At 32.6% G+C, this 24,005-nt stretch overlaps 2 protein-coding genes across 4 annotated transcripts; both read left to right on the top strand.

Moving 5' to 3' along the window:
• The first annotated feature begins 306 nt into the window (after positions 1-306).
• LOC107473251 (3-hydroxyisobutyryl-CoA hydrolase-like protein 1, mitochondrial) lies at positions 307-4,691 on the top strand. Its single transcript, XM_052257717.1, has 13 exons — positions 307-602; positions 678-746; positions 824-887; positions 962-1,041; positions 1,143-1,226; positions 1,923-2,007; positions 2,389-2,474; positions 2,564-2,685; positions 3,103-3,236; positions 3,405-3,418; positions 3,527-3,628; positions 3,886-3,927; positions 4,105-4,691. Exons 1-13 carry the CDS (start codon positions 420-422, stop codon positions 4,222-4,224), a joined length of 1,185 nt encoding a protein of 394 aa, XP_052113677.1. The 5' UTR covers positions 307-419; the 3' UTR covers positions 4,225-4,691.
• A 754-nt stretch (positions 4,692-5,445) lies between these two features.
• LOC107473294 (WAT1-related protein At4g30420) lies at positions 5,446-10,525 on the top strand. 3 transcript variants are annotated; one of them, XM_052257549.1, is made up of 7 exons: positions 5,446-5,894; positions 7,111-7,209; positions 7,305-7,421; positions 7,684-7,927; positions 8,989-9,147; positions 9,254-9,405; positions 10,209-10,525. In XM_052257549.1, the coding sequence occupies exons 1-7, from the start codon at positions 5,692-5,694 to the stop codon at positions 10,438-10,440; spliced, it is 1,206 nt and encodes a 401-aa protein (XP_052113509.1). In that variant the 5' UTR covers positions 5,446-5,691; the 3' UTR covers positions 10,441-10,525. The 3 variants fall into 3 exon arrangements, with proteins under 3 accessions (XP_052113509.1, XP_015948332.1, XP_020990545.1); XM_016092846.3 differs by having other exon boundaries at positions 5,468-5,894; positions 7,111-7,179; positions 10,209-10,524; XM_021134886.2 differs by lacking the exon at positions 7,305-7,421 and having other exon boundaries at positions 5,471-5,894; positions 7,111-7,179; positions 10,209-10,523.
• Positions 10,526-24,005: the final 13,480 nt, after the last annotated feature.

Genomic DNA, 24,005 nt, shown 5'->3' with positions numbered 1-24,005 from the left:
ACTAGCCTTGACTCGTTTACAGTGTAAAGGAGATACATGCAAGATTATCTCATTTACACTGTAAATGGAATATGGTTGGGAACGTATTTCTGTAATAATTTCTGTAAAAAGTCCAAATTTTGTATGATATAAAATTACATTTTATAAGATGAATTGAGGAAAAAATTAAAAGAATTTGCAAAAATGTGAAAAAGAATATATTTGGGTGGTAGTTAAGTGGGCCTGTTATGCCAAGAGCGGAGCCCATGGTTAATACATGAGCGGGTTTATTACCGGATAGGCGGATAGCCGGATACGACTCCGATCGAATCCAATAATAATAATAAGTTAACTAGAGGTAGAAGACGCGAGAGCGCGTGAGGGAAGCAGGTGAGGTGAAGGGTGAAGAGTGAAGAGTGAAGTGTGAAGAGGCAGCAATAATGCAACGCGCAAGATCGCTCCTAACAAGGTTTAATCCAATCGCATACAGATACAGATACAGATTCCAAAGCCGAACCCTGTGTTCTTCGAACGAGGAAGTTGTGGTTGTTGAAGGAAACGGTTACTCGAGAATGGCAATTCTCAACAGACCCACTGCTCTCAACGCCCTCAACACCTCCATGGTATTATTATTATTTGATAATTTCTGTTTAATTAATCATTATTTGAGGTTTGTCTCGCTGACTGACTCAACTCAGGTGGCTACCCTCAGCAAACTTTACCGATCTTGGGAAGATAACCCCGACGTTGGCTTTGTCACCATCAAGGTAACTAACTAACTAACTAACTAAAGCTTGTATTGTTTAGCTTCTTAGACACTCTTGTTCTCAATTTTGTTATGAAGGGCAGTGGTCGGGCATTTGCAGCTGGCGGTGATATTGTCGCCATTTACCATTTCATCAACAGAGGTCCAACTCATCTTAATCACTTTACTTTCCTTTTTCTTTTTCATATCATTCTTATTCCCTTCCAATTCACGCAGCCAACATGGAAGCCTGCAAGGAATTCTTCCGAACAATATATCGTTTTATTTACGTCATAGGTACATATATGAAGCCACATGTGAGTACTACTTTTCGATTCTTTCTTTCATCACATGCATTGCCTCTTCTCATGATTCAGTTCCTTTATTTTCAACTGTGTAAGCTGTGATCTTCGTGCAGATCGCTCTTCTGAATGGCATTACCATGGGTGGTGGAGCTGGAATTTCAATCCCTGGCACTTTTCGAGTTGCAACCGACAAAACTGTATGTAAATGTAACATAACAAACTTTCTTGCTCGTTCTCTAGCATTTCATGAAATGTGAGATAGTATTTATGGATTTTTTCATGTATATGTATGGATCAAGCATCAGGAGGTTGGTAGAGTGAGAAAATAAGTGTCTAATTACTCTTAGACTAAAGTGACAAATAAACATATGAGAATTTACATTTCGGACAAATTAATCCTTAAAGAAAAAAAAAATATCAATGAGGTCCTCCAAAATAACAAACATAGACAAGTTAGTTAAATTAAGACCTTCTACCATAATCATAGGGGTTAATTTGAAGGTAGTGTGTCTACATCTGCTATCCTGAAAAATTTTATTGGTATTTTTTTTCTTTAGGGATTAGTCTGTTCGAAGTGTAAATCCTCAGGGATTTATTTGTAACTTTACTCTTACTTTTAAATTAAGATAATGAGCTTCACATAAGATGGAAATTACAAATTCAATGGTAATTTATCCCTCACTTTAACTTTATCATTGGGGGTTTGGTCATCTAATTAATTCAAGATACCTTAAAAGCCTGATAAAACTAATTAAGCAGCACAAGGGTTCATAAGTTATAGGCACACATTGAGTCTATGAATATTGATTCTCTACAAATCTTCAACAGAATTCATCACGTTGAATTAACCAAAATATAATGATTATAACATGATACATATCCCTATTTTTCAGATTTTTGCTACCCCTGAAGTTCTTATTGGATTTCACCCTGATGCTGGAGCATCTTTCTACCTTTCACATTTACCTGGTCACTTAGGTATGATTATGTGTATATCTAATTTGCAAGTTTGGACATTTAGATACTTCCTAGTTGTTAAAATTTGTTATTTGGAAACACTACTTTCAATTTTTTTCCCCTTCTACTTTTGCAAGATATAGAATCGCTGAGGTTCTGAATGATGACTAAGATATGAAATTTATTTTTCCGATTCCCAATGCTTATTCATTCTTGTTTCTGACATCATGTTCATAGGACAAAATGGTTAATGGGATAATCCTCCTATTTTATGTGAAAACTAATGAAGGGAATTTCATGGGTTCTGAAGATCAGAACTATTCATCTATTGAAAACATGATTGATAAAATTCCTCTCTAGCCTTTCTTTGTTTGATAGGTTGTTATTGTATGTACTATGTAGGTGAATACTTGGCCCTAACAGGGGAAAAGCTCAATGGAGTAGAGATGGTTACTTGTGGACTTGCTACACACTACTCACTAAGTGCAGTTTAGTTCTGTTAGACCCTGCTTGCTTGCTTGCTTCATTTCAAAATTTAATGGACTTTTCAAGCTCAAGCTATCATTTTGTTCTATAGAGGCTCCCGTTAATTGAAGAACAGCTGGGGAAATTAGTTACTGATGATCCTTCTGTAATTGAAACCACTTTAGAACAGTATGGTGACCTTGTACAACCAGATAGCAGTAGTGTACTTCAAAGGTTTGTCTTATCTTTTAAGTGTTGTCTTCTTTCTTTTTAATTTTGGGATGCAAAAGAGATAATACAAAAAATAGGCAGAAATTACAAGAGGGGAGGAAAATATACTCTTTTTAGGATTATGCCAAGGAAAAAAGTGAAAAGAATATATATATTTTTTTAAATATCTTGTTTTCACGTCAATAAACATTCAAAATGGAAACAGACAACGTTTTGACAAACTAAACAAATTAGTACATATCACGAAATACCCCTCCCTTGCTTTTAAATTGAGCCTAAATGGTTGTTAGTAGCAGAAGCCTACAAGAAAATAAGGAAAAAGTCCCATAGCTGTTTAGATGCTCTCTTTACTAACTTTATTTCTTATATTCTGATTCACAGTTTAAGACAGCCCTTTTTTCTACTTTTCATTTTCTTCAGGATTGAAATTGTAGATAAATGCTTTTGCCATGACACAGTGGAAGAGATTGTTGATTCTTTGGTGAGCTTTACATCTTCCGTTAAATTTAAGTACCTCCAGCACAGCTTTATGTTAGAATTTCATTTCTTCTGCTGCTAAAATGTCTTTAGTGTTGCTCTTAGTTGTAGTCTCTTGTCTGGTTAACTCTATTTGTACCAGCTAATCTTTGATTAACATCTATCTATTGTGAGTGGCTTAACTTTCTGGTAACAGTGCACAGTTTCTTTTTTCCATCTAATTACTTAAATTTCCATTAGGAAAGTTTCCTTGAGATCAGTGAGTTTCTTTTTCTTGTCAAAACTCATTTGAGTTCTTGATTACTATGCTTTCTTCCTTCCATACGAGAAGCCGCTTACTATAATGTAAACCGTCTAACTGATGCAGATACGAGAGGGTAGATTTCAGACTCTTGACCAGTGCTTGTCGCGTGAGTACCATATGACTTTACAAGCAACATCTAAGCAGATTTCTGGTGACTTTTGTGAGGTAATGAACATTGCCAGTAGTACAAATCCAACATCACTCAAAGATGAGATTTCTAGATGGTTTATAAATGTGAGACATTCCTCGCCCTATGAGCTAGTTTTGGGGTTGAGTTAGGTTCACTCATTCTCAATTCTAATATGATATTAGAGTCTATCTGATCCAATATTGTTGGGTCATCTACTTGCAAATATTCACATTCTAGACGAAACAAACTACTTGTATCTAATTTAACGTGAATTGCTTTGAATTGTTTTTAGGGGATAAGGGCTCGTGTGGTGGACAAGGACTTTGCACCAAAGGTACCAATTTGAAGATCTTATCAAAGTTTCTGATAATATCATCTGTTAAAGACAACAGTGTTATGCATATCATTGGGTTTGACACAAATAATTCATTTAGAAGAATCTCATCAATGGTTTTCTTCCTATTTATCTTTAAACACTACAATATAATAATTGATATCCAAATATATGCAGTGGGATCCTCCAACATTGGAAAAGGTGTCTCAAGACATGGTGGATCAGTACTTCTCACCTCTAAGTGAATTTGAACCTGGTCTAGGGCTCCCCACAAAAGTTAGAGAAGCATTTTTGTAGTTTCTCTTTATCTTGAAATGCTTCAAAAGGTACAACCATTGATATTGGTCAATCTTGCTCTCCAATAAACAATCCTTTTGGATAAGAGAGAAAATTGGAGGATTGATGTCTCTGAAAGTGGCTCTCTGGATGAACATCTTTAGTCTTCGAAAAAGGAAATGACGAAATTGATATTCATATAAGCAATTCTTAATGTACGTCTTAGAGAGATTTTATTGGTACTGTTGCTACTATTGCCTAGCAATTAAATAGGGGTCAATTAAATAGGGGTATTTATGGTTCGGATTCGATTCACATATTTGCGGTATTTATCCAAATTAGATCCAAAAATTACGAATATTAATCCGACTGCATACTAATAGGATCTAGGATCGCGGATTTGAGGTAGGGTATCAACAAATCCGATCCGAATATCTACATATCTCTGCAAAAATAAATAAATAAATAAATATTCTTTTTATGATTTATTTTAATTAATAATTATTATATATGTTATATATGTTGTAGTGTTGTATTATTTTATTTTTATTATTTAAGAAAAGTATATTTAATAATACTTTAAAAATAAACATGTTAAGAAAAGTAAAAAAAGAAAAGATTTTATTGATATTTTTTAATAAAAATAATTTTTTAAAAATTTTTTATGATTTGCGAACAGATATGCAAATATGTAGATCAATTTAAATTTAAAAACGATTTTAGTGTGGATAGAAATTTTGCTCATATTTGATCACATCCCTTTCCCAGTGACCTTGGATTTCCAAGCTGTGGTAATAATATCATGCAGGGTAATAATATCCGAAATCTTAAATCATAGTAAACTTATTCATTCTCTATGAAATTAATGTTGAGTTTCTGTTCATCCAATGACTGACTACGCGGTGCCGCATGTTATGTGCAGCTTGCTTGCATTGCTGACTCTCTCCGTATATATCATATATATATTTGCTATCCCATCATTCCCATGTGTATATTACTCATTATACATGCGGCAAACCCTTAGCCTATTAAATGTCTGATCATTTTAGGTGTTCACACCTTTCTGTTCTTTTCTTCGGCGGTCAGTTTTTTATTTTTTGTCATATTCGGCGGTCAGTTTATACCTTGTATTAAAATGCGAGTTATCTCGTAGTTTCGATTGAATATTATATAACTAAATTGAGTGCTAGACTTTTGTTATCAAGGTGACTAATATAGGAAAATAATTAACATCTTTCCCATGTATAAATACAATTAATAATTAATAATTGATTATTCATATGTAATTTCACTACAAAATAGTATGTAGTTATCACGTTACAGCTACACAGACAGATCCGAATCTGACATGCATAATAAAAGGAAATAAATATATGAGATAAATTAATTAGATAATACTACATAGAATGTGGGCCTCTTGTTTCAATGTATATACAAGTGCAACCGAACTATAGCTTTCTGGAGTCTTGAAGAATATATACATAGTGAATGGAAAAAGATCAAAAGATGGGGAGTAGGGTAGATAATAAGTACCTGCCGGTAGTGGCAATGGTGCTGCTACAGGTGATATATGCAGGTATTGCCATTGGAACAAGGACTGTCTTAGTAGAGGGAATGAGCCCAAGGGTCTTTGTTGTCTACCGCCAACTTATGGCAACTCTTGTCATTGTTCCCGTTGCTTATTTCTCTGGGTATACTACCTCTTCCTTATTCTTCTAATTACTTTCTTAGTTTCTTAATTACTTGATGATTTTAATGACATGAAATCACTTAGTTTCTTAGTTTTTTGGATTTAAGTGAATTTTTTCTAGACTTTTAAGTTCCGTTTTGATACCATATTATGAAATGATTTTTTTTCAAAAGGTTAAATGTATAGGAGGGAGTAAAGTTGGAAATATTAGTCATATCCACAAGTACATATTCTAACCCAATCCATTTGGGTAGAGTTGGCAACTAATTCGCTATGAGATTGAGTTGAGAATGAAGCGAATAAAGTTATGTACGGATTTAGGCTTATACCTATCCGACCTACTCGTACTGTATTCCTGATATATTATTATATGTAGTTAAAAAATTTATGTATAATGAAGTTGATAGCGCAGAAATTATTTTTAGGTGGATAATAAGATGCTTATATATATTTGCTTAATTTATTAAAAAGAGATAAAAATTAATATTTAAATTAAAAATATAAAAGTAAATAAATTTTTTAATATTTAAATTTTACCATAAAAAATATGTTCGACAATTTTGGTACCAAAGTTATAGGCACCATAAAATTTGTCTTATTTTTAATATGAAAATGAAGATGGTGTTTTAGTTAAAAATGGATATTTAAAGTGTATTATAGTATTGTGGATGTATAAGAAACGGTTTAAGACGCATCTTGCGTGTTACAATATACACCTTGTGTGTTGACTTTTTATCTGCAAAATTCACCCACCTGTAATTATATCAAATAATTTCATTTTTAACAAAAGCACCAATATTTTTTTCATATAAAAAAAATTAACCTTGATAAAGATATTTTCTTTTCATTTTATAGTTTTATACATGTATGGTAAAATTAATGAATTGATAATGATGTTATTTGTAATTTTAACATCGATTTTATTATAATTTTGTTATTTTTAATGTTAATATGATCTTAATTTTGTATTTTTTGTTTTATTAGTTTGTTTATGAAATATATAGAATAATTAAATATTGTGTTTGATAAAAAAATTTAATTTTGTTGCGAGTAAGATCAAATGAAGAATTTTAGAGTACTAATAAGGTCAAATTGAGCTTTATAGAAATTTTAAATTTGCGAGATGTGTTAAAATGGAATCTAAACCTATCCTACCCTAACCATTATCACCCCTAATTATATTTGTAACAGTTGTTCTCTAATTTTATTTCATGCAGGAGAAACTCTGGCTCGTGGTCCTTAAGTTTTAGGAGTTTTTGTCTCATATTCCTTGCCTCACTAGTCGGGTTTGTAGTTTCCATTCTCCCTCTATATCCGTATGTTAATAATGATGGTTTATTAGTGATGTGAGATTACTTAGTGTAAGTTTAATTTATGTTATAATATTTGGAATATATATAAATACATACAGTGTGACGTTGAATCAGAATCTATTGTATGAGGGTCTATATCTGGTTTCCTCTTCAATTGCAAGTGCAATGGCCAATCTTCTCCCAGCTCTCACTTTTCTTATAGCAGCTCTTCTTCGGTAACTAATCAATGCCCATTAATTCCTTCCATTATGCTCTTCATATTGATCTATATATATAAACAGAGTTAAAATGAAAATAGTATCATGAAAAAGTGTGCATGTTTTATCTTGGTGAAAATTCACATGCAATTATCTTCATACGAAGTTAATAATTGAAAATTATTAAATGACAGACTTGTTAAATCATTTAACGATTTTTAACTATCAATTTCACATGAATACAACTGTACGGGAGTTTTCACCTTTTATATTTGAATAGAATGGAGAGTGTGAATATTGGAAGCTGGAGAGGCATAGCAAAAATAGTAGGGACAGTGACATGTGTAAGTGGAGCAGTGTCCATGGCATTGTTGAAGGGTCCAAAGCTACTCAATAATTCACAAAAGCTTCCACCATCAAATTCACTTCTCATAGATTTAGGTGGTCCTGACAACAATTGGTTTCTGGGTTGTCTCTTTCTCTTTGGAAGCAGTTTTTGCTGGTCACTTTGGCTGATTTTGCAGGTATAATATTTGAGTTGATTTATTTAATTTTAGGATTAGATTTTCACTTGGAGTTATAAACTTATAATCAATCTATCTATCAATCCAATTATGGAATTAACCAAAAAAAACAACCAATATCACTATATCAACCAATAAACAAACAAACTCAATTGCTCACATTTTTTCCTTAATTTTTTGATACAATAATTTCATCCATTCACCACCAACTACCACCCACCATCTCCAGTACGTAAGGCTGACAATGAGTAGGGTAGGGTAGGATTTGAACTCTACTCTAATTCTACCCGTAGATTGAAAACTTTTTTAAAATTCTATCTTACTCTATCTGTGAGTTGAGAATTTTTCAATCCTAATTCTATCCGCACCCTAAAATTCTAAACTTTACCTTATCTTACTCTACTCGCAGAAAAATAAAAAATTTTTAAGCAAATATAAAATTCAACCATTCCAAATTTCATACATATTAATAAAATAGAAAATAAAAAAACTAAGTTTAAATTAAAATTAAAAATAATAAAATCTTAAAAAAATCTAACATAAAATTATAAATAATATGATCATCAACTAAACTAGTCCAATAGTTATTTTAAGTTCTTATAAGAAAAAGATTGTGGATTCAACACTCACTTTCTTCATTACATATATAACTTTTACATATATATTATATAATATATTAGGGATGCAGATAGGGTAAGGTAGGGTATACCTGAACCCGTACTCTATTCCCTACCCTACCCTAACCGCAACGGATAGGATATAGATTGTCAGCCTTACTTGTATGCTGTTGCCATCGGTTATTATTGTTCACCTTAAATTTTAAATTATAAATTCTAAACCTTTAATTTTATATCCTAAATTAGTTTTACTTTATTTCACCCCCAAATATTCTTTTTACTTGTGTTTTTATAGATATTCTATTATTTTTATCTTTGAATATTTCTTTTTAATATTCATTATTGGCAAAAAATGGTTGATTCCCAATACCTTTTGTCTGTCTATATATAATAAACATGAGTGTAATTCATGCTTAAATTCAACTAGTCTTTAATTCATTACAGGTTCCAGCATCTGCAAGCCACCCTAATCACTTGTCTCTATCAGCATGGATGTGTTTGATGGCAGCATTACAATCAGGAACAGTCACACTATTCCTGGAGCCACACCCTGCTGCTTGGAAGTTTCACACTCTTCTTGAATTTGCTTCCACTGTATATGCAGTAAGACATGCATATGATAAATGCATCATCTTCAAATTCATCATAGATAATGTTAACTAATTCTGATATATAGCTAATTAACTCATGATCATGATCATATATATAGGGAGTTATGGGATCTGCAGTATCATTCTTTGTGCAAGCATGGTGCATCTCAAGAAGAGGTCCTCTCTTCTCTGCAATGTTCACTCCCTTGTATACTGTCATTACCACCATATTCGCAGCCATAATGCTTCACGAGACCCTATACACTGGAAGGTACGTTATACATTATATATATGTACCATATTGCTTTTTTTATTTTTTATAACCAAAATATTTTGATAACAAAAAGATATTAATAAAAAACAGTTAAAATTCATTTTATTTAGTATTCATTCATTGTTCTTGAAATTAATGAATGCTAATGAAGTAAGTTTGAGCTTGTTTTTTATTGTTTTTCTAACATTACTGTTTGATAATAAAAAATATTTAGTAACAAAAAAATATTAGCAACAAGCAACCGAAATTTATTTTATTTATCATTAATTGTCGCTAAAATTAATGAATGCTGATAAAATAAGTTTGAGCTGATTTTTTATTGTCTATCTGATATAATAATAAAAAATATTCAATAATAAAAAATATTAAAAAAATAGTTTAAATTTATTTTATTTATTATTCATTAATTATCATTAAAATTAATGAATACTAATAAAGTAAGTTTGGATTGACTTTTTATTGTCTCTTTGATATTACTGTTTAATAATCGAAAATGTTTAATAATAAAAAAATATTAACAAAAAATAATTTAAAATTATTTTATTTATCATTCATTAATTATCATTAGAATTAATAAATATTAAATAAGATAAATTTAAATTGATTAAACTGATTTTTTATTGTCTTGTTAGAATCTTAGTATTATTGTTTGATAATATCATTCGGCATACTTAAAAAAAATGACATTATTAAAATAAAAATAAAAATAAAAATATTCGTTCCCTTCATTTATTTGTTACACATTTGATTTGATGACATGAGACTGAAGTTCATCATTTATATGTTGAATTAATTCATAGCTTGATAGGCGCAATTGGAGTTATTATTGGCTTGTATATTGTGCTGTGGGGTAAGGCTGAAGAAGTAGCTGAAAATGATGATAATGTGACGACCGATCCAATAACACCAGCAGAAGAGGAAGTGAAGATCCACATAATAAAAAATAATAATAATAATAATAATAATAATAATACTGAATTAACTGATTTTGAAGAACCCCTTCTCTCCTCCAACTCCCCTTCACATTCTTGAAATTTAGCGATGAAGAAATAAAGTTTCTTTTGGATTTTAACTGATTATATATATAATTGGTAAATTGAACTTTTTTATGGAGAAATTCGACCTGAAATTTTACGTCCTATATATCAATACTCATTCCTTTATCATTTCGTAGTATCCTTAACAGAACAAAAAGAATTATTAGATGCAATATTCGTTCTATATTTTATGTGTATATTTTTTTTATTTTTTTATAAAATAATTAATGCAGATTGAAAATATTTTATATTATAAAAAGATATATATTTAAAAAATATACCAAATAATGGTATAAATATAATTTCTTGGAACATATGTAACGTGGGTGTTGTTGTCTTTGACGCATTGCATTGTGACTTGCATCTCGTGTCATAGATAAGCCTTAAGGAACTTCGTTGGATGCAATTGGAGCCACGATTAGATTACTCATATTTTAACAAATCTACTCTTCTGATGTCAAAAACTCAAAATTAAGATAGATATGGTTTCCAGGGTTATTTAAAAGGTGACTTCTTTGGTGGCTAAGCCTTCGTGACTAGTGATGGCTAGGTGTTGACTATCCAACTTAAGCTTGATATTTGACATGGGTGTTTGTAAAATAATTTTTTAACCAACGCTCTAATAATAGTTAGGTTATGATGATAGTGTGCGGTAAGTTTTAGCGAGGAGGCTTGCTACACATACAAGTCTTTTTGACTTACAAGTTTTACAAGTTGCTACACATTAAAGTCTTTTAATGCGTTATTTAGTTTCCAAAGCGCTACACTCACCGTAAATTATGAACGATTCCTCTTCCTCTTCCTCTTCCTCTTCCTCTTCTTCTTCTTCTTCTTCTTCACTCACCGTGGATTATGAACAACTCATCTTCCTTTTCCTCTTCCTCTTCCTCTTCCTCTTCCTCTTCCTCCTCTTCTTCTTCTTCTTCACTCACCGTGGATTATGAACAACTCATCTTCCTCTTCCTCTTCCTCTTCCTCTTCTTCTTCTTCTTCCTTCTCCTCCATGTATTTCTTCGTTATTCTCTTTGCCTTTTCATTAGTTGTTTTATTTGCGTTTATTATTGGTATTCTTGCTTCGTTTTTTTTCGATTTTCATGGTTTCTAAAATCAAGCTTTGAAATCGTTTTGAAGATAATGGAACTTCAGAAATACACCCAAATGATTACAGAAATACACCCAAACGATTATAGAAAATACACCCAAACGATATTTCTTCGTTATTCTCTTTGCCTTTTCATTAGTTGTTTTACTTGCATTTATTACTGGTATTCTTGCTTCTTTTTTTTCGATTTTCATGGTTTCTGAAATCAAACTTTGAAATCGTTTTGAAAATAATAGAACTTCAGAAATACACCCAAACGATTATAGAAAATACACCCAAACGATTATAGAAAATACACCCAAACGATATTTCTTCGTTATTCTCTTTGCCTTTTCATTAGTTGTTTTACTCGTTTATTACTGGTATTCTTACTTCTTTTTTTTCGATTTTCATGGTTTCTGAAATCAAGTTTTGAAATCGTTTTGAAAATAATGAAACTTCAGAAATACACCCAAACGATTACAGAAATACACCCAAAGGACACTTTATGCATAATTCAGAACTCTTTCTCTTTCTCCTCCTCATATTCTGCTGCTTCTTCTTCTTCAAAAATGATTTCAGAGCTTGATATCAAAAAATAATGAAAATCAAGAATAACGAAAAAAGAAAACAAAGAGAAAAGCACGTAAATGAAGAAGGAGAAAGAGAAGGCAAAAAACGAAAGAAAAGAAGAAGAAGAGGAGGAAGAGGAAGAAGAATGTGCAGCAAGAAGAAGAAGACGGTGCAGTGAAATTGTGCAGTAATGGTTGAAGAAGGAGAAAGAGAAAGTAAGAAACGAAAGAAAAGAAGAAGAAGAGGAAGAGGAAGAAGAACGTGCAGTAACGTTCAAGCGCGTTAATATAATAACTTGTAAAGACTTGTATAAAAAAATGCTTGTATATGGAGAATTTCTCTTTAGCGAGTTACTAACTTACTACGATGATATCATGTGGGCTGTAATTGAGACATTGGATTTACCAAAAAGAAAAAAAATTGATTATTCAAAATTTTTGGAATGAACAAATGGATTTTCAATAAATACCATACCAAAAAATAAATTGAATTTAATTTATAATCGAGTATTAAAGTGGCATATTTTTTTTATGTTACTTAAGAATGAGCATTTAACAAGGCCTAATCAAATCCAGGCACATGCTCTTCACGTGGCTCTTATCTTCTCTGCAAAAACAAAAGCACTATCACGACGTCGTTTCACTTGTAAAGGCAACACATACTCCACAGTATCACCACTGCATCTTTCGGCATCGCCTTTCTTGCTTTCGCCAGTCTCTCCACCACTTTTGCAGCGCAAGAAATATCTCCGCCTATTGCTACCCTATACCATCCACACATGTCACCACCACCGCCAGAAATCTTAGGCACTTCTCTACCATGGAATTGCTGGAGGCGGTGATCTATAGCGTCTTTAAAACTGCTTTGGCAATTTTTGAATGGGCATGTTCGGGTTTCGCATTGAGTCACCAAAATCGAGCCAAAATGCTCCGTGAAGTCCCTCAATTCCTTTGTTCAAAAGCTTCACGAATTGTGACAATAAGCCTTGTGTTTCGCGATCCACTGCTTGGATTGAAAATCGCCGGCGAGAAACTCAAAAATTCTAACTGCTGCACTCTTCAATTTCACAATCACAGTAACTTTATAAAACTTATCTCACATTACTGTAACATAATCATTAATTACAGAGCTGGTTAAAAAATTCTCTTTCAAATACCTATGCCAAGTGTCAAGTTTGAATTAGATGATCAACACCTAGTCATCACTAGTCACGGGAGACTTAACCACCAGAGAAGTCACCTATTTAAAATTGTGATTTAGGTATGAAAGTAAGGTTTAAGTTATTTTGGTGGTTGTGTCTGATGTTTTTTCTGTCGTAGAAGTATCGCCATCCGATGTATTGATGAAGGTGGGAGATAGTATTTACAAAAAATTTTGATGATGCTTAAATTGGTAAGGATTTTAGACAAATTTTTATGTAGATTGAAGTTCGAAGAATACTTGAGGAAATCAATATATATATATATATAGGTAGAGTTAATAGTCACATTTAAAGTAGATTCATTTTTGATGGTGAGTTAGTTACTTTTTTTTGTTAGAGAGGTTGTTGAAATCTCCTTTGTAGATTAATTGGAGATATTGTATGAGTTAGTTACTTATTTGGTAAATGCTATAGTGCCTTTGAGATTGTGTCTAACCTACCAAAAAAAAAAAAACAAATAGATAATATTTAATAAATTTTAAATATTCTATTTTTTTATTTAAATATTTTATTTTTTACCTTTAAAAGCAAGTTAAGCAATTTAGACACCATAGTAAAAGACATCATAGAACTCACCTACTTATTTAGATAAGTAGGGTCAGACCCATGTCGTCGTGTGGGGGTGACTGTGTAGATCTGAACACTATATATTTATAGAGTGTTCATTGAGTTTTATTCATTTTTGAGTCGAACACGACACTCATCGCCATTCGTCCGACACGTGTATCTGCTGTATCCAATAAAAAATAAAAAAATATTCTTCAGACACATTTAGATACATCTCAATATCATTATGTGTCAGCGTGTCTAATTTTATTCTTAATATATATTCTTGAAATGAGTTTAGAAATAATATATATTATTATTTAGTAAATTAAAAAATATTTTAAATATTTTATATAATTAAAAGAAAATATTAAAAGTAATTAAAAAATTATTTTATATTTTAATATCAATAAAAAATTAAAATATTATTGTAATTTATCAAAAATATGCTTTATATTTTAATATATGTCGTGTCCCCGTGTCTTATAAGATTTTAAATAATATCTATACATGATGATTAATTGTAACCTATACATGACTATAATAACTTCATATCACTTATAAGAGGAATATTTTAGGCAAGAAAAGTATTTCAAAATTCTAATTAAATATTAACTTGAGTGTTGAAGTGTTTTTATAAATATTCATATTCCATATTTTTTATCAATTGACTTATTATTCTATCAATATAGAAGAAATTGAGTTCAACCCAGGCTGGACAAGCTATAGATCAAAGGAGATTAATCAAGCAAGAACAATTATTATTATGAATAAAGCTGTACATCCAAACAAAATACTTAACTAAGTCTAACCAAATTGTTATAACAACTTTTTAAATCACCTGTTCCTTCTCCTCCTCCTCGTCTTTCTTCTTCTTCTACATTCGCGCAGGTTTTTCTTCTAAATTCACACATGCAAATTCTTGTTTAATATTGCGTCTTCTTCTTTTTCTTTTTTGTTATCGTCATCACCAATAATACCAATATTTTACGAATATTTTTTATTACTTCTGATTTTCTCTACTGCCACAATTAAATAATTTCAGTTTATTTTTTAATTTATTGACCAAATTTTTTATTTTTTAAGTAATTTCGTTTTATTTCTTACTTTAATTGAGATTCATTTGAATCTAGAAATGAATTCAATGTGTTTTTGTTAATGATTGAGTCTTTTTTTAGTGAAAAAGAATAAAATTATTTTATTCAATTGTATTAGATTTCATTCCATTTCATTCAATTTGTCTTGAAGTCATTCCAACCATTGGGACAAATTATTCATTGACAACACACCTGAACTGCAAATGAACTGAAAATATTATTAAAACAAAATTATTGTATAATACCAATTGAACCGAATATTGTTCATTATATAAATTGAAATTAAAAAAAATTAGTTTTTGTTAGCAAAATGTTGGTGTTGTTGGTGATAACGATAACGGAAGGAGAAGAAGAAAAAGACTAAAAACCTACGTGCGCGAATTTAAAAGAAGAAGGAGGAGGAGGAAACGGAGAAATAGAAGAAGAAGACAAAGACGAAGAAGTTGCGTTATTGAAACGCACGTGTGATATACGCTAATGTGATAAAAGTAATTTTTTGTTGAATTTGAGCCAATTTGATTGGACTTAGTTATCAAAAACACTTGAATGTATAACTGAATTGTATTATTATTGTTGTAAACTTGTAATTAAAAAAGATGTATTTATTAAGGAATATATTATCCACGGAAAAAAAAAACAAGTTATTTGTATTTATATAGAATGTATTTTTAAATACAAAATATGTATTACTATTTTATTTATTAGATGTGTCTAATGATAATAAAATACAAATGTGAAATTAAATAAAATGTTTTACTTTGAGAGTAATATTTTTAGAAATTTAAAACTTGTTAACTTGATTTGGATATTGGCAAATTCTTAAGAGCTAACAAAAAAGTAGTTAAATAAAGAATAAATTAACTTTTAATTTGATACTTAAAAGATTCAGTTGTCGATTAAAAGATTCTTGAAATATATTATCCATAAAATAACTCTTGAACAATTTGAAAATTCGATAAAAATAATCAGTGAATATTATATTTTTTGTAAGTGATAAAAATTTCATATTTAAAAAATAATTTATCTATTTAATTCAAAATTTTGTGACAATATTTAAATAAATATTTAGCAGGTATACAAAAAATTTCAAGTGAAATTTGATCTCTAGAATTTTTTTTTATTTTTCAAACAAATATGGTCATCCACACTAATTTTTTTAAATTTTAATTAACATACAATGACCAAATTTTAAAGATGAAAAACTATCTTATATTTTTAATAATAATTATAAAAATTTGTATCAAACTTTGATCTGTAAATTTTTTAGAATATATATTTAATATATATTTATTTTTATAGAATTTTTAAATCTTTTAAAATTATTTGCCGTGAGCATGTTTTGAAATTTTTTTATGTCAACAATATAAATTTTCGAATATTATTTTAGTAGTTTAGTCGTGAAAATGTGAAATTGGCACATGGTAGTTGAGCAGTGTAAACTGTCGAAAAGAAAAGAGTAAATAGCCATTTATAATTATTAAAGATTCGAACGCTGACAAAAATGACTATAAAAATTTGAAACTAAAGTTAAAACCATACAAGATAAGTTTCGTTCGATAAAAATGACCAATTGTTAATTTTTTGTTCATAATTCCATAAATACCCTTTCCTTTCATTTCCTCTTTCTTTCCTTTTTTCCTTCTTCCTCCACACTCCTTTCCTTCCTTCTTCTTCCTCCATCGTAGCTCGGCCTCCTCAGGCACTCGTAGACCTCCAATATCTCCTGGTGTAGTCCACACCAAGTAGGGTTGGTAAACAGGTCGAAATTTGTCGGACCGGCCCGCATAACTAGTCAAAAAAGGTGGGATAGGCCGGAAATTCAAAACCGTCAAACTTTAAAAGTCCGCATAACCTGCACTGCCAAATCTGTGGGATTTGGCGGGGGGCGGGCTTCCCCGGTAGGCCAGACGCTTTTTTGGTCAGGGCTTATTTTTACAAATTTCTATGATATTATTAATCTGCAAGAGAATGGAGATGATAATTGAAGATGTTCTAAATTATATTTTGGATTATGTTTTATGTTTGATTGATTATAAAAGTGAAGATGTTTAATTATATGTTTAGATAATGTTATTGTTCATGCAATTTAGTTAATTTGTTTAAACTTGTGGTTCTAAAATTTTGTTCAGTTTTTTTTTTGTTATTGTTGAACAATTTAATTAATTTGCTTATGTTTATGGTATGGTATTGTGCTATGTTCAAGGCCTACTTGAGGCAACAAAAGATGTAATGGGAGATGCACCAAATCAAAATTGTATGATGCATATATGAAAAAACTTCATCAACCGTTTTAAGGATATGCAACTTAGAAATATGGGTTGGGAGTGTGCAAATTGTTCAATCCCTTGAGTTTGTGGAGACCATAGAGAAACTTAAGAAAATTAATGAGGAAGCATGGGAGTATCTTACAAGATTTGATCCAAAGGTATGTGTAAAGGCTTACCTTAACCATGGGCCGAAAGTTGATTCTCTCACAAATAATATGTGTGAATTCTGGAATGCCAAAACAGGTAAGTATAGAGTGAAGCCCATTCTTACAATGTGTGAAGACTTGCGTTAGTATATCATGAGAAAAATGACGAAGCATATCACACTACTATCAACATATCCTGAAAAACTTGCCCCTGTACAGCAAAAAAGACTTGGTCGAATGATTAAGCCCAGTAACAGATAGAATGCAAAGTGGACAGGTGACAGCGAGAGAAAGCAGTTTGAAGTGAGCCGCAAGACATCAAAAGTTGATGTCGATTTGATTAAGCATATTTGTTCATGCAATATGTGGCAACTAATAGGTTAACTTAGCTTCACTTTGCTTAGAATGTTGTTTAATTGCCAAATATATTCTAAATTTGTCTGTTTTATTTGATTGTTGCACCCCAGGAATACCTTGTGTTTATGTCATTGCTACTATTACGAAGAGACATGACAAGTCCCAAGATTATGTGCACAAATTATTTTGCATGGAGTCCATCCATCTCACTTATGCACACTTTATCTAACCAGTTTTCAGTGAAGAGTATTGGCATAAAACTAATTACATCAAATCAGATCCTCCACTCATCAAGAAGCCGATAGGTAGCCAAAGGTACATAAAAGAAAGAAAGATCCAGTGGAGGATTTGATTCAAGGGGACAAGGTAAAGAATACATTTCGCGTAACATGCAAGAAGTGTGGAGAGAAGGGTCACAATTACAAGACGTGCATGAGAGCACCATCTGATCCCAACTAAAAGCCTAAGACCAGGAAATCAAAACAACCTAACTCAACTAGTCAATCATTTGTGGAACTTCCATTATCCCAATTAGCTCCAGAGCCAAAGGTAATTCACTTAGTGAGATTAATGTGACTTCATTACAAAACTTAAGGGATTTATGTGTCTTCATTAATAAACTTAAAGGATTTATATGTCTATATAAAAAATCTTCAAGGATTTATATGTCTTCGTTAAAGATCTTGAAGGATTTATATGTCTTAAAACACTATTACAGTATAACTTCTTTGGCCAGGACAAGCCAACAGTCCCACCTCAAGGCTTACCAGGTCCATCAGCAACTCTAGAAAGAACAACTGCACTAACCCTTCCAACTCCATCACCAGCTGCACCAACTCAAACAATTCCAAGACCAATTCTGCCAACACAAACTACTCCAAGACTAGCGGCACCAACCAAGACAAGAGTCCAAATTCATTTTAAAGCACCAGCTCAATTTAGGCCAAAGCAATCAATCATCAGACCAGCTGCACCAACACCAAGTCACACTCAAGCTGCTCCACCAACTTTAACAAATGTGACAATATCAACTGGAGGAGCATCAAAGGAGATTCCGGCAGCAGCAAGTAGTGCCACAACAAGGATGTTCAGGTTTATACCAAATTCAAGCTTTAAGAATTAGAAAAAAGTGACATAGTTGTTCCTAACTTATTTTGAAAATAAATATTAGTTTTTTAATAACCTATTTGGTTATAATACATATTGGAAAATGTCTTTTTAGCCAATTTAGTTACTTTTGGAGTTAGTACTTTGAAAAACTATTTGATATATCTGCTATATTTTCTTTGAAAAAGTATACGTTGCCAAGAGAAGAGTCTGCCAACTATTACCAACACAAATTAAAAAGAATTTAAAATAATTTTATATGGCTTAATTAGGTTTAATGTGGGGTCCATGAATAACATTGAGAAAGAGTGCAGAACTTGTAACCGTGCATGAGGTGAGTAGAACCTTGGAAGAGAATCCTGCGATACCAACCTGATCACGCAACCCTAATCCTAGTTCTCATCGCCGACCATGTCTCCTTCCATTGTGGAACATTTTTAGTCACCAGGACACCGCCGTGACTAGTCAACGGTGACTGCCTCTTCCCCCGGATCCCAATTGGTTGCACCAACAGCCTCGTGGAAGATAGATGCAACATGAGCGCATGAAGGTGTTGCGCAACCATCGTCTCGTCAACCATACCCGGTAATCTCTCCGTCCTAATTTTATTCATGTCAATAAGAATCTGCAATAGCCGTTCCATTTGCAACGCAGACCCTTCATCGAAAAGCGATTTCCAGTGTATGTGTATCTGTTGAAGGCGAGTATATCACATTACGTCCATGGATACATCAATTTTGAAGAAGCATTGTATGACACTGCATATGACGTGAGTGAGCATTCTAATTCCACCGACGTTAATGTTCTGTCTTTGAGTGAAGATGACACACCACTTGTGGAACAGGTAATTTGTGTTTTAGTAGCGTATTTGGTTATGCCTACCTGCAACTTATTTTTAATGTTTTAATTGTTGAGTTATTAACAAAGATACACTTTGTTGCAAGGATTGTTTTTTTTACTATTTTGTAGTTCACCATGTTGAGATGATGTTTGTAGCTTTGATTAATTTTTTTTTCATTTTTTTATGGTTATGATCATAGATAGTAATGTTTTCTATCAGTTTAGTTTGGGTTGTTTATTAGTAGGTATTATCAAAAGATACGTGATTGTTGGAAGTGTTTTTATGAGTGTCGATGGTCGATGTTTATCTTGTTTGGTGATATGTCCTCGGTTATCGATTCTAGGGGAAAGAATCTGAAGACGTTATTCAAAAAAAGGATGATGCCATGGCAACTAATGATGAAGTGTGAAACATATTTTATTCTCGTCACAAAATTAGCGAGATATTGGAAATTGATTAGTTTGCTGTGTTTTGTGTTGAATGATACCTTTTTCTAAAGGGATTTGCAGTTGCCGGATCACACTGGAATTTCAATAGAGGAAATCCCGTACGTAGGATTGAGATTTGATTCGTTACAGCGGGCACAAGAGTTCTATTCTAATTATGCAAAGAGAGTTAGGTTTGTGACTAGGATTAGGAATACCAACTTTGACAAGACCAAAAAGGAATTAAAGGTATCTATTAACCAATCGATACACTACAGTTGTGAAGGTTATCGAGAGTCTTAAGTGAAGGCAGCATCGCGGGTAAAGAGAATAACAACATCCGGATGCAAAGCAAGGATGTACGTGATGCTTGATAGGCAGAAGGATAATTGGATGGTGTCCAAATTAGAATCGAAGCACACCCACACGTGTTCTGCCAAGCAAGCTGTGCATTACAGTGAGTACAGGGAACTGACCATGCACGCCAAGTGTGATTTAGAACAACGATGATGCTGGAATACGCCCTAACAAGACTTATCTCGCACTGGTGAACGAGGTTGGTGGGTCATCAAAATTGGGTTACTCAGAAAAGGATGTGAGGAACTACATAACGAGGAATCTGCGCTGTGTTGACGTAAACGCGGATGTGAAGGAAATGATTAGCTATTTCATGCGAATGAGAGATATAAACTCGAATTTTTTTTATGCAGTTAATGTGGATGAAACTAACAAGTTTAAGAGTGCGCTATGGGTAGATGCAAAATGCAGGGCGTCCTATGAATATTTTGGAGATGTGATATCGTTTGATACAACATACAGTAGAAACAAGTATGTTTGTGTGTTTGCCTTCATTATAAGGGTTTTTACATTTTTTTCACACTATTGTGATTTAGGAGGTTTTGGTTGTATTTATTGCAGGCATTGACTTCCATTTGCATCTTTTGTTGGTTTCAATCATCACGACAAGTCCATTATACTTGGATGTACTTTGTTGGGAAATGAGGAAATTCGTAGCATTGAGTGGGTCTTTAAACAATGGTTGAAGTGCATGGGAACTCTCCCACAGGCCATCATCACAGACCGGTGCAAATCTATGTTTGGCGCTATTAGGAATGTCTTCCCAGATACTAGACACCGATGGTGCATATGGCACATAATGAAGAAGATACCACATAAGCTCGAAAGATATGCTCGGTACAGAGAAATAGATGCTAAAATGCATGCCACTGTTTGGAATGCCCACTCTAAAGAATCTTTCGAGAAGGATTGGTGTGCATTCATTACTGAGTTTAACCTAGAGAAAAATAAATGGCTATCAGGTTTGTTCTGTATTGTGCTCTTATGTTCTTTTTAGATGGTAGGTTTGTTATGCAGGTTCTATTTTTACTTTACTCGATTTTAGTTCCCGACGTCATCGGATGATTGGTAACCTATTTGGGTAATTTTATGGAATATCTCTATTTGAAACGTCGATGTATAGTTGGTTCACTAAGTCTTTAGTTGTGTGTTGTGATGTAGCTACTTATTCATGATGGTGATTCTTGCTTTGATATGTTTTGGTTTTGTAGACCTTTATGACGATTGTCGAATATGGGTTCCAATATATTTTCAAGGTGAATTTGAGCTGGTATGAGAAGTACCCAACGGAGTGAGAGTATGCACGCCTTTTTCGGTGGTTACCTGCGTTGCAAAAGTGGACTGGTTCAGTTCGTTCATGAGTATGACAATGTGCTTGGGAACAAAGAGCAAAAGGAACTGGAGGACGATGCTGCAGACTCTAAAGGAGTTGTCTCATGCTCATCGAGCTCTACAATTTAAAGACAATATTAGCGTGAGTACACAACCTCTAAGTTTAGGGAAGTTCAACATGAATTCAGGAAAAGAGGGGATTGTTTAGTCCGTGGTGTCGCTCAAGAGGGTGATTTGTTTCGGGTGACCGTGAACAAGCAATACCTACTATATGGGGAGCCTAGGTCCTGGACGTACATTGTCAAGTTTGACCTAGAGACACACAAGGTTCGGTGCGAATGCAACATGTTTGGATCAAGAGGTATTCTTTGTTGCCACTGTCTTGCTGTGATCTTTTATTATGGACTAGACAGAGAACCATCTTGCTATGTTATCCCTCGCTGGAGCAAGAATGTACAGCAAAAACACACTTTCATCAAGAGCAGCCAGAACGAGAAGTGATCAGAAAAATGCTACAACTTATTTAGACGACTGTGTTCACATTTCTATAATGTTGCCCAGGATTTTATGACATGCGAAGAAGAAGCAGCCATGTTACATTCGGATCTTGATTAGTTAAGGTCAAAGTTGCTTGATTATCGTGCAAACTTGGGGTCCAGGCGTGTTCCAACTACACAAAATAGCACGGTCATAGCGTGATCCCACTCTTGGTGAATTTGACATTCAAGGTCCTTCAAAGGTTTCAACGAAGGGTCGCCTGAGATTGAAGAGGCTTGGATCTGAACTTGACACCTCAATCAAGAAATCTATGCGTAGAAAGAAGAAGAATCCACCGCCGGTATGTGTTTAACATTTTGTTAGTTTCGAACCACTTGTTAACATGACTAGATGGATAAAGTTGTAACTGTTATTCACTTTATATTTATGCATGTTTATTCTTTTTAGGAAGTTAATCAAGCAATGAATCCAGATATCGTGGGGGGTTATGCTGGAAGAGCGAATGAATCACAGGAACATGGCGGGTTCTTGTTGTTGTTAAACTCATTTCGGCCTACTTAGAAGAATTTTGATTATAGATTTGTATGGAGATATCCCTTTCTTTATTAGTAACTTTTTTTCACTTATCATTGACAAATTATTCTGGTTTTTAAAGAAATAAACATTGTTAAGCCAACGATATATCATTACTTATTGAGTTTATGTTCATGGATTAATATTGTCAAACCCTGACAAGTTTGTTAAGTTTGAATTTTCCTTCACCAAATACTAATGGATATTATGTGCTATTGATGTAGAAGTCAAATGCCATTAAATTTATTAAATCTAAGCCGGATTTTCACTTTGTTACTCTTATCACCCTAAAAAAAGTGTCAGTTAGACCTATAAATGAATCAATAAAGTCATCGTTTGAACGTAAAAAACAAATACAATGCATAAGACACATCTAAATTAGACGAATCCGAAGAAGATAGACATGACAAAATTAGACGCGACTCCTAGACGACACATCCAGGATAATATGAAAATACAAAAGACACATTCACAAAAAACACCTCTCGCAGAAGACACATCCCTATGAAAACACCTCCTAATAAGTCACTACTAGAAAACACTTTTTGAAAAAGATATATCCTTATGAAAACACCTCCTAAAAAATTACTGATATAAGACACCTCTTGAAAAAGACACATCCATCTATAGACACCTGCAACAAGTCACAGTAGAAAATATCTCTCCCAGAAAACACTTCTAATTGAAGACACATCTGTCTATATATAGATCCGAGGAAGTCACAGCAGAAAGACACTTCTCACGAAAGACACATCCGAAGTTAAACAATATCCAAAACAACACATTGGCAGAAGACACTTCTCCCGGAAGACACATCTGTGAAAAGACACCTCTAACGACACATGACTAAAATAGACACATAATGCAGAAGTTACACTTCCACTAGAACACAGTTCCATTTCAGTCAGCTGCGAACAAAATATGACTAACAATGCATGACTAAGATAAGTAGAGACATCCAGAGACATGTAAGAACCTCAACAGGTTTATTCATTGACAATAATATACTTCAAAATGCATAAGTTGTTGAGCCTGTGCACAAAATTATCTCAAACCAATGTGTAAAAGACAGAATTCATATCAACAGTACAAGCATTATCGTTGAATTAACCAGAAAAGTTCGTCAAGGTCCAAAGTGTAACTCTCCATAAACAACCCA

This window comes from Arachis duranensis, chromosome 2 (assembly GCF_000817695.3).
Source record: "Arachis duranensis cultivar V14167 chromosome 2, aradu.V14167.gnm2.J7QH, whole genome shotgun sequence".
Classification (NCBI taxonomy): domain Eukaryota; kingdom Viridiplantae; phylum Streptophyta; class Magnoliopsida; order Fabales; family Fabaceae; genus Arachis; species Arachis duranensis.
Note: the sequence above shows the minus strand (reverse complement) of the source record. Positions and strands in the feature narration are given on the sequence as shown.